The following is an 11937-nucleotide window of genomic DNA, read 5'->3' on the forward strand; positions in this document are numbered from 1 at the left end:
GTCAACTATGGATGAATTATTGTTTCCACCTGATATGGTCTCCATGGGGGGGGGGGGGGGTTAATTTACTGTAAAACATAAAATGAGTATGAACATGTGATCTGTTGTGAATATCATGGTTAATAGAAATTTATCTGATTAAAAAAGGTGTGGTGCTTTCCAGTTGTCTAAAACAGGGAGCAGATTACTGCAGCTGACAGCACACATGCCCATACTGCCAGACTGGATGGTACTACAGATGACAGGCTCCCTAATCTTAGTGGCTGGATAGAGCCTGCACTGCCAACAGCTTCTGGTTCCAACCCCATCTCTGTTACCAGCATCGCCTGCAGAATGAGTAAGCCGCGTCTGGTGTCCAAAGCAGACATTGCAGGAGCAGATACCAGAGGAGATGGGAAACACCATTTGCAGAATCCCTAATATGACAAAATTTGCAGAATCCCTAATATGACAAAATTGCAGAAAACCAGAAAATAAGTGGTTTCTTCTCCTATAGTGATGCCAAAAGCATGGATGCTTAATGTGGTTTGAGCACAGTCTAGTTAACTGTAAACTGTCATTGTCTTGGTGAATAATTAAATAATTTTGCATAACTTTCCATTTTTACAGACCATTTAAGTAGAAATGTTCAAAAATATAGAATTCAAGGATATTTTATTCTAAAATAATAATTGGTTTTATTCTTGGCAGATGACCGTACCAGGAGATCAGCAGGACAGCTGACATCTTCAATGTTTAAATCAGATGATCTTGAGATCCCACAGGATACAATTGAAGTGAATGCCATTACTCCAGATACACCACCATCCCATCACCGCAAAGATCTGTCATCTGATCTTTTGGAAAAGGTCCTGTCTTCTGATTCATTACCTACTACTAAGGAAAATCAAAGTCACAAAATAAGCATTAAAAAAGGAACTGCTCCTAAAGCAATGAAGACATCTTCATTATCAGAATATGGAAATAGTTTTCCCCTAATACAGTCCTTTCTCAAACAACAAAACCTTCACAAAGCAAACAATGTATTTTCTTGTTCCAAGAGTGGGAGATGTTTTAACCAGAAATCAGATTTTGTCAGTCACCGGAGAATTCACACAGGGGAGAAGCCATTTTCATGTTCAGAATGTGGAAAATGTTTTATTCGGAAAGCGCAGCTTGTTCCCCACCAAAGAACTCACACAGGAGAGAAGCCTTTTTCCTGTTCAGAATGTGGGAAATGTTTTACCAGGAAAGCGAATCTTGTTAGCCACCAGAAAACCCACACAGGGGAGAAGCCTTTTTCATGTTCAGAATGTGGGAAATGTTTTAACAGGAAAGCGAATCTTGTTAGCCACCAGAAAACCCACACAGGGGAGAAGCCTTTTTCCTGTTCAGAATGTGGGAAATGTTTTAACCACAAAGTGAATCTTGTTAGGCACCAGAAAACCCACACAGGAGAGAAGCCTTTTTCATGTTCAGAATGTGGGAAATGTTTTACAGAAAAAAAAGTTCTTATCAGACACCATAGATCTCACACAGGGGAGAAGCCTTTTTCCTGTTCAGAATGTGGGAAATGTTTTAACAGGAAAGCGACTCTTGATAGCCACCAGAAAACCCACATGGGGGAGAAGCCTTTTTCCTGTTCAGAATGTGGGAAATGTTTTAACCAGAAAGCAAATCTTGTTACCCACCATAGATCTCACACAGGGGAGAAGCCTTTTTCATGTTCAGAATGTGGGAAATGTTTTACAGAAAAAAAAGTTCTTATCAGACACCATAGATCTCACACAGGGGAGAAGCCTTTTTCCTGTTCAGAATGTGGGAAATGTTTTAACCACAAAGTGAATCTTGTTAGGCACCAGAAAACCCACACAGGGGAGAAGCCTTTTTCCTGTTCAGAATGTGGGAAATGTTTTCTAGATAAATCAGTTCTTGTCAGACATCATAGATCTCACACAGGGGAGAAGCCTTTTTCCTGTTCAGAATGTGGGAAATGTTTTAATTACAAAGTGAATCTTGTTAGGCACCAGAAAACCCACACAGGGGAGAAGCCTTTTTCCTGTTCATAATGCGGAAAATGTTTTGTGAAGAAACAATCTTTCTAGCCAACAAAGAATTCACACAGGAGGGAGTGGCGGTGTAGTGGAGCTGAGAGGACATGTCCAGACAGAGCTCCTATAATCATGTCACAATCCTGACTTTGTTAAAGTGAGTTTACCTGCAAGCAGTGTAGTTCCCTGGGCTCTTGGAGGTCTCCGGCTCCTGGAGAAGTGCGGTCCGCGACTCTGGTGTGTCGGGTTCTGATTAAACTCTCATGGGACATAAGGCCTGTGGAGGAAGGTGGACATTTTCTACTGTGCGCTTGGGTGGCAGGAGGCATGGAGCTGTGGACTTTGCTCCTGGAGGGACTGACTGAGCAGTGCGGCTATATCCTGGAGGTACCTGAGGGGGAAGCACGGTGTGAGCTCTGAGAAATGAGCTCAGCGCTCCCTTATTGATAATATAGCTGGTTCGTCGGTTCCCACCATTTCAAGGGTCTCTGGACTCTTGTTGCCATCCCTGCAGATGCTGCAGGTCATTCTGCTACACAGGACTTGTGCAACAGTTTCAGATTTGCCATAAAACCCAGCACTCTACCTTACTAAATACTTGGAGCTGTTTGCACTCCTCTGTATTAATGTGCCTAGACAAGTATATATGTATACTTTATAATAATACTGCTGCATCTGGAAGTAGAGAAAGAGGGAACTCTATAAATACACGTTTTCTCAACTTGCTATACTTTATATTTGTTAACCATGAATCATTTAAAATGGTCAGGGATGGCAAACAAACTAAGAGTTTGCAAGGATTGATCCATCTGATAATGCATGATCTCTCAGGAATAATCCATCACATGCTAAGACTGCGGATCAGTGTAAAAACCGCATTTCTGATATTGAGAAGGTGGTGACCAATAGGATCTAACTCTTAAACAGTCATCCGAACAGTTAATGCAAGCCATATCTTTACCTAGAACATCCCTGACCGGAAAAATAGAGGATGTGCACTCTGAAGTAGGGCAAGATTTGCAAGCCATGGGGAGGCGCTTTACAGAAGTTGAATCAAGATTATCACACTTGGAGGACAATCTTACACCTATAGAGACTAAATTGACAAAAGAGGCTGGCTCCATAAATGCCTGGAAGCAAAATGCAGATGATCTGGATAATAGACTGTGCCGGAATAACATTCGAATCATTGGATTACCGGAGTGTTCGGAAGGCCAGCAGCATGAGCAATTCCTTGAAGGTTGGCTAAAGGATACTTTGGGAGATGAATTCTCCACATTTTCTGTGGAAAGGGCTCATAGGGTCCCTATAAAATCTCTTCAGTCTACCTAGACTCCGTCTCCTCAATAGTAAAGACAGAGATGCTATTATATGCATAGCACGACAAAAGAGTCCTATTAAGTTCAATAATGCAACGATTTCAATATTCCTTGATTTCTCTATGGAACTCTAGAAACAACGGGCACAGTTTATGGAGATCAAGAAGCAGCTCAGAAGAAAGAATGTTCTTTCTTCAATGATCTATTCAGCTCGACTCCGAATTGTCCATGAGAGTTCTTCCATATTTTTTTACGGATCCAGCGGAGGCAGCTGAGTGGTTCCGATCCCATATGGGATCTCATGAAAAAAAGTCCTGATATGCTTGCAGCTAATTTGGAACTCTCCTAACAATTGTATGATTTGAGCTTTTTCCACTAGCGTCCAGTTGAACAGCAATACCGGACACTGTGTTCAGTGAGGGTATTCCCTTGTTCAATCCATGATAGGAGCACAAGACTTGCAACTTTATTTTTGAATTTTATTTTGTTCTCACTTATATCAGTTCTGTTTGTTTATGTAGAAGCTGCCGCCAAGAGTCTTTATATGATGCCTGTAAATTTTACCTGTGTTATAATGTATATCATATTTGGATGAGAAAACATGGCTTCTAAAATTATATGTATGACTTGGAATGTGATGGGTCTTAAATCTCTTAAGAGAGTTAAGGTATTTTAACAGATTAAGCGTTATCACCCTCATATTGTGGCTTTGGTTGAAACGCGCCTAACCAGAGATTCAGCTCGGTGCGTACAGAAACCATGGGTGCAATGGTTCATTCACACATCCCATACTAGTTATTCAAGGGGGTATATCATTATTGATACATAGAGACGTTAGATGGGAGGTCAAGGAGGCTCAGAAAGACCCTGAGGGATGCTTTATTTTTGTACATGCATTGATAAATTCAAGTAGGTACCTTTTATATTGTGTGTTTTATAATCCTCCCCCAGCCAATGTCTCGGTTCTTCAAATGGCAATGAGCTTTGCTTTAAATTATCCGGATGCACACATTATTTGCATGGAAGACTTTAATCTAGTCATGGACAATTGTCTTGACAGAATTAGGCTGGATGGTGGGACTTCTGGATGGACCCCTTCTCCATCTTCGTCTCAGCTAGCATTGGTCATAGAGGGTAGTGGGTGGCTAGATCTATGGAGGATGCGTCATCCTAAGGTGAAGGAATATACTTGTCACTCATCTACTAGACGCATTCTATACCGTATAGACTATATACTTGGATCCAGTAGTTTAGCTACATGGGTAGATGACATAAAGCATGGTAATAAAGGGTTCTCAGATCACAGTCTAATTATACATAGACTTAGATTTGGCCAAATTAACCGTAACCGCACCCCCTCCCTCCCCTCTCATTTCTGCTGAAGACTTTGCCTATATCTTAAAAAAGATCGATACGATCAGAGAAAGCTTTGGCTCACAGCGCCCAATGCCCCTCTTAGCTGCTTAACCCTGCTCCTCCAAAACCAGCTTCACCATGGCAGATCAGCTCTACACCCTCCTGTCAAGATCACACCTCACCACTTGCACGCTTGACCTGCTCCCGTCCCACCTCATCCCTAATCTTGCCACGGTCTTCATCCCAACCCTAACACAGCTCTTCTACCTCTCACTCACAACAAGTGTCTTCCTCTCATCCTTCAAACATGCCAAGATCACACCCATCCTCAAAAAGCCCTCCCTCGACCCATCCTCTGTGTCTAGCTATTGCCCGATATCTCTTCTTCCTTATGCCTTAAAATTTATGGTACAACATGTCCATCTTGAACTGTCCTCCCACCTCTCCTCCTGCTCCCTCTTTGACCGGTTACAATCTGGCTTCCGACCCCATTACTCAACTGAAACTGCCCTAACTAAAGTCACCAGTGACCTATTAACTGCCAAGAGCAAGCGACACTACTCTGTCCTCCTTCTGGACCTGTCTTCTGCCTTTGACACTGTGGACCACTCCCTTCTGCTACAGATCTTCTCATCTCTTGACATCACAGACTCGGCCCTATCCTGGATCTCGTCATATCTGACAGACCGAACATTCAGTGTCTCCCTCCCCCACACCACCTCTTCACTCCTCCTCTTGTCTGTCGGTTTTCCTCAAGGCTCTGTTCTAGGACCCCTACTCTTCCCCAACTACACCTTCGGCCTGGGACAACTCATAGAATCCTACGGTATGCAGTATCATCCCCTACTCTGCCCTCTCTTTCAAGCCACATATCCAAGCCTTTGCCTCCTCCTGCCACCTCAAACTCAAATATATCTCCCGGATCTATGAATTCCTTGACCGTGACACCACAAAAACACTAGTGCATGCCCTTATCTCCCGCCTTGACTACTTTGACCTCCTACTCTCTGGCCTCCCCTCTAGCACTCTGGCACCCTTCCAATCCATCCTACACTCTGCTGCCCGACTAATATATGTCTCCCCACTATTAACCTGCCTCTCCCCTATGCCAAGCACTTCACTGGCATCCTATTGCCCAGAGACTCCAGTTCAAAACCCTTACAATGACGTACAAAGCCATCCACAGCCTGTCTCCATATATCTGTGACATGGTTTCCCGGTACTTACCTACATGCAACCTCCGATCCTCTCAAGATCTTCTTCTCTACTCCCCTCTCATCTCTTCTTCCCACAACCGCATCCAAGACTTCTCCCGTGCTTCCCCATCAGACTCTCTCCTACCATAGAAACTTTCAAAAAGAACCTGAAGACTCACCTCTTCCAACAAGCCTGCAGTGATCCTCAACCTACTAAACTGCCGCACAACCAGCTCTACCCTCTCCTAGTGTATCCTCACCCATCCCCTGCAGACTGTGAGCCCTCGTGGGCAGGGTCCTCCCTCTTTATGTACCTGTGTGCCTTATTTTTTGCTCATGTTTAATTGTATTTGTCTATATTTGCCCCCTTTTCACATGTAAAGCGCCATGGAATAAATGACGCTATAAAAATGTATAATAATATATTGTGGAAGTTAAATCTATTCTGGCTAAAGCTAATAGGTTCGAATGATAGAACTATTGGTCAATTAGATCATTTAATTTCATCCCACCCTGAACCCCAGAATATTAACCTATTTTGGGATACCCTCAAGGCGTACTTAAGAGGATGTTTATGTTTTACAATTTCTTATATTAAAAGGGTAACTTCATGGGAGGATGATGAGATGGAACAGCGATTGAAGGACTCAGAAGCTGCGTACATATCTAGTCAAACTAATGAAAATAGAATTGAGTGGCTGACCTCACATAGACTATATACCAAATATATGGACACCAAATCTAAACGCAAACTATTTTTTACCCGTGAATCCTACTTTGAACTGGGGAACCAGGCAAGTTAATTTTTGACTTTTTTGGTGCACCAGCATAACACGTCTAATACTAGACTCCAAATTTGAAAATTGGATGGTTCAGTGGTGACCTCGACTGAGGATATACTTCATTGTTTCTTTGATTATTATAGCACATTCTATACCTCTAGGAGTGGTCTTGGTATCCCAGAATGTTTGGATTATTTATCAGATATAAAATTCCCCATGTTCAGTCCTACTCAGCAGGCCTTTCTGGATGCTGATTTTACTATAGAGGAGATAGAAGGTGCCATTAGGATATGGCTTCCGGGAAGGCTCCCGGATCGGATGGATTCCCCATTGAATTATACAGGAAATATCGAGATATATTTGCACCACTTCTTTTAAAGATGTTTCTAGGGATCTGGGAGGGAGGATATTTGCCAGACTCCTTTTATGAGGCAAATATTATTGTGATTCAGAAAGAAGGGAAGGACCCCCTTGAATGTGGATCTTATCGCCCCATATCGCTGATAAATGTAGATTATAAAATCTTTACTAAGGTTCTGGCCACTAGGCTGAACTCGCTTATATTGGATCTTATACTCCCAGACCAGACTGGTTTCATGCCTGGTAAAAGTACTTCTATTAATATAAGGCGGGTCCAGTCGGTGGTTCAATATAGTTCTTTGATGTCAGATAATATCTGGGCTTTGGCATCCTTGGATGCGGCTAAGGCTTTTGACTCCCTTGATTGGCCTTTCTTGTCTGCTTGTTTACAGAAATATGGTTTTGGTGCTAGATTTAAAAAAATGGATTGGCGTAATGTATGTGAAACCTAAAACTCGTATAATTATAAATCCCTCTGTATCGGAATCATTTTCTCTATCTAGGGGAACACGTCAGGGATGCCACCTCACCTCGGCCCTCTTTGCTCTTGCGATTGAGGCGTTGGCAATACGTATAAGGTCCTCTCCAAATATTAGGGCAATAAACATAGCAGATCATTTAAACACTATCTGCTCATATGCTGATGATATGGTGATATTTATAGATGGGACGTCACAGGTGATTACTACCATAGATACATTTAGTAAATGCTCGGGGTTATACATAAATTGGGATAAGTCTGCCTTATTGCCCCTTTCTCATAGCCAATGGTCCACCTTGATATCTTGTCTCCATTTCCTATTGTGTCTCATTTTAAATACTTAAAAATTAATATATCCAAATGCAGTGACCTTGACCTACAGCTTAATATTCCTCCACTATTGGAACTGATCAAGCTTAAATTTGGCTCTTGGAGTAAACTTCCATTATCTGTAGCCGGTCGTATTAATTTAATTAAGATGATTTTACTTCCTAAGTTTAGCTACTTCCTACAACATAGTGCTGTATTGGTTCCTAAATCCTTTTTCCCAAATTTAAATTCCATGATCACGTCTTTTATATGGGGGAAAATTAGACCTAAACTTAACTACTTTGCAGAGGTCTAAACAAACGGGAGGAGCGGCATTGCTGGACTTCTTTTTATACTATTTGTCCTGGCAGTTTAAAGCTTTGGGTAAATGGATGCCTCGGAAAGTCATCTAGTCCATGCTGCAAGGGTTGATTGACTGTTAAGTTTCCTGGAAACAAACAAACTTAATGTCCCTCGATTATTGCCCCTACTTCAATTAGCGCGGTCAGTTTGGAAACAAATGAAAAAAGTAATTAGCTTTAAGGACATTATAGCTGAAATGCAGCTATGGAATAATAATTATTTCCCAGTGTTACTAAACCACTCATCCACTGATTTCTGGATCTTACACAATGTTTCCTTGGTAAAAGATTTATATGATCATGATGTTTTAATGTCCTTTGAACAAATACAAACTAAATATAATATCCCGAGGTTCCAATTCTTTCGCATTTACGTTATATGAATACGACCCAAACTATCTCATCTCTCCCTTTAATGGGTGTCCTTAAATCACAAGGTCCCCAAGGTCTCATTTCCGTTTCATATACGTACATGTCTGTGGGAACTGACTCTGCTATAATGATAATTAAGGGGAAATGGGAAGGACTTATCTCTGATGCTTAAGGTGAAGACTCGGAGGAGATAAGGTATCCCCATCTGTTAATAATAGAATGATTCAGTTGTATATAATATATCAATCATATCTGACTCCGTTATGACTTTTTTTAAATGGGTCAGCTCCAATCCTCAGAATGTTTGACATGTCATTCACTAGACGCAGATTTTATACATAAGACATGAGACTGCCCCATTATTCTTTCCTACTGGAGCGCGGTAACATCGTTTCTGACATCCTTAATACAAACCCCTGGTCCTCTTAGTCCACTAGTTTGTTTATTTGGGGTGTTGGATGAGAAGACTTGGGGACACTATGCTAGGATTTTCCTGCGCGAGACACTTTTTCTGGCCAGGAAAGTGTTGGCATTACATTGGATGGGTGGTTCACATCCCTCTCTCAGAGCTTGGATTGAATTAGTAAATTTAGCTACACCATATGAGCGAATTCTATATCAGAATAGGGGGTATTTAGGGAAATTTTACTATACTAGTACGTAGCGGTCCAGTACCACCATGAATGTTATGTTTAGAATGCATCGAATTCTATTTTATGGCATCACAAGACTATTGATATTGTGTGACTATACTTGGCGGCAGGATATTTGTAGCTTAATTAGTTATGTAGTGTCTTTTTGAGCTATATACTACTAAATATATATGGCTAAATATTGTTTTTTTTGTTTATTTGCTAATTAATCTATTGTCCATACAGCATTATATGGATTTGAGAAACTAAAATTGTGCAAACAATTTAATGTACAAATTTGCTGTTCTTTTATAACCACTTTGACAGATGCATATGTATTATTGTGGTTGTATACTAATGAGTACATTTTGATTTGTGGTTTAATAAACACATTTAAAAAATAATTCAAAAAAGGGGAGAAGCTTTTTTTATGTTCTTAATTGTTTTTACATAGTCACATACAAGTGCTTCTCACTAAATTAGAATATTATCAGAAAGTTAATTTATTTCAGTTCTTCAATGCAAAAAGTGAAACTCATATTATATAGGGTCATTACAGAGTGATCTATCTCAAGTGTTTATTTCTGTTGAATAAATCTACAGCCAATGAAAACCCAAAAGTCATTATGTCAGTAAATTAAAACAAAAACACCTGCAATGGCTTCCTAAACATTTAAAAAAGGTCCCTTAGTCTGTTTCAGTAGCTCCACAATCATGAGGAAGACTGCTGACTGGACAGATGTCTAGAAGGCAGTCACTGACACACTCCAGAAGGAAGGTAAGCCACTGTAAAATATTAGTATTTCAATAATAAAAAAATATATAGATTACTTAACATATGCAGGTTCTAACTAGCAAATAGATACTCTGGGTAGTGAGTGACTGAGTTATTCTGAGGATTTTGCCCATACATCTGTTCTCTGACAGAACTATAGGGCTTTTGTCAGAACTGTGGCTATTTGCAGATAGTAAATGGCTCTTAACCCCTTTCTGACATATGACGTACTATCCCATCGAGGTGGGGTGGGCCCGTATGCCCACCGACGGGATAGTACGTCATCACTGATCAGCCGCACTCACAGGTGGAGCTCGGCCGATCAGGGCCGGGTGTCAGCTGACATCGCAGCTGACATCCGGCACTATGTGCCAGGAGCAGTTATGGACCGCTCCTGGCACATTAACCCCCAGCACACTGCGATCAAAGATGATCGCAGCGTTCCAGCGGCATAGGGCATAGGGAAGCATCTCGCAGGGAGGGGGCTCCCTGCGTGCTTCCCTGAGACCCTCAGAGCATCGCGATGTGATCGCATTGCTCCGAGTGTCTCCTACCTCCTCCTCACTGTAGGCCCGGATCCAAAATGGCCACTGGCCACTCACAGCAGGCACTGGGAAGCCTCCCTGCAGTGCTCTTCAAAGTGTTAGATCAGCGATCTGTCACTTTACTGTGATGTCCCCCCTGGGGAAATGTAAAAAAAAGTAAAAAAAAAATATTTACATGTGTAAAAAAAAATTTTTTTTTTTAAAAATCCTAAATAAAGAAAAAAATATTTTTTTTACAATAAATACATTTCTTTATCTAAATAAAAAAAAAAAAAGTACACATTTATCACCACGTCCGTAACGACCTGACCTATAAAACTGTTAACTAGTTAACCCCTTCAGTGAACACCGTAAAAAAGAAAAAAACAAGGCAAAAAAAACACGCTTTATTATCATACCGCCAAACAAAAAGTGGAATAACACGATCAGAAAGACGAATATAAATAACCGTGGTACCGCTGAAAACGTCATCTTGTCCTGCAAAAAACGAGCCGCCATACAGCATCATTAACGAAAATATAAAAAAGTTATTGTCCTCAGAATAAAGTGATGCAGAAATAATTTTTTTATATAAAATAGTTTTTATCGTATAAAAGTGACAAAACATAAAAAAAATGATATAAATTAGATATCACTGTAATCGTTCTGACCCGAAGAATACAGGACTGGACTCAAATAGAGACACCGTTATGGGTAATTAACCCCTTATTTTGTTAATGTGTGTGTGTGTGTTTCTTTGCAACAGCGCTGTACCACGAGAAATGACCTGTGTCCTTTTTGGCTTAGGATTAATGGCATGATTTCCGAGCCCATGATTTGACACATGGTTCAGGTAGACATAGTTTTCAGCACTGTTACATTTGTCCCGGTTGGCGGCAGCTCTATATTATCACCTTTTAGGATCAATCTCTATAAATATGATATGTAATTAAACATTGTATTTATTTATGTATAGAATTTCTGTATTGTGTATCTAAAATTAACTTCTTTGACATATATTAAAAAAATTCCATTATTTATAACTCTAGTTCTCCTATTTCTTTAATATTTGGTTTATAAAACACACCTTCTGCCTACTCGGTATGACGGACAAAATTGTCAGTGACCGGGGTCCTCAGTTGGCATCTTGGTTTTGGAGAGAGCTCTGTCGTCTTCTCAGCATTGAGTTGAATCTCTCTTCTGCATATCATCCCGAGACGAGTGGGTTGGTAGAGAGGGCCAACCAGACTCTGGTCACATATCTGTGACATTTTCTCTCAGCCAGGCAGGATGCCTGGGTATCTTTGCTATCGTGGGCGGAGTTTGCGCTGAACAACGCCGTAGCCGACTCCACTGGACAGACCCAATTTCTTAACTATGGTCAGCATCCGCAGGTACCTGTGCCTATGCCCGTGTCTTCCGCCGACTCCAGGGTGGCA

General features: G+C 41.0%; 1 protein-coding gene across 2 annotated transcripts in view; it reads left to right on the forward strand.

Annotated features, from left to right (window-relative positions):
- The window catches only part of LOC143767654 (uncharacterized), a 60730-nt gene extending 49093 nt beyond the window's left edge, over positions 1 to 11637 (forward strand). For both annotated transcript variants that reach the window (XM_077256110.1, XM_077256108.1), the window contains one exon: positions 691 to 11637. In XM_077256110.1, the coding sequence (XP_077112225.1) occupies positions 691 to 2048 (1358 nt within the window). In that variant the 3' untranslated portion in view covers positions 2049 to 11637. The remainder of the gene's footprint in view (positions 1 to 690) is intronic.
- Positions 11638 to 11937: the final 300 nt, after the last annotated feature.

Source organism: Ranitomeya variabilis, chromosome 4, assembly GCF_051348905.1.
Source record: "Ranitomeya variabilis isolate aRanVar5 chromosome 4, aRanVar5.hap1, whole genome shotgun sequence".
Taxonomy (NCBI): Eukaryota; Metazoa; Chordata; class Amphibia; order Anura; family Dendrobatidae; genus Ranitomeya; species Ranitomeya variabilis.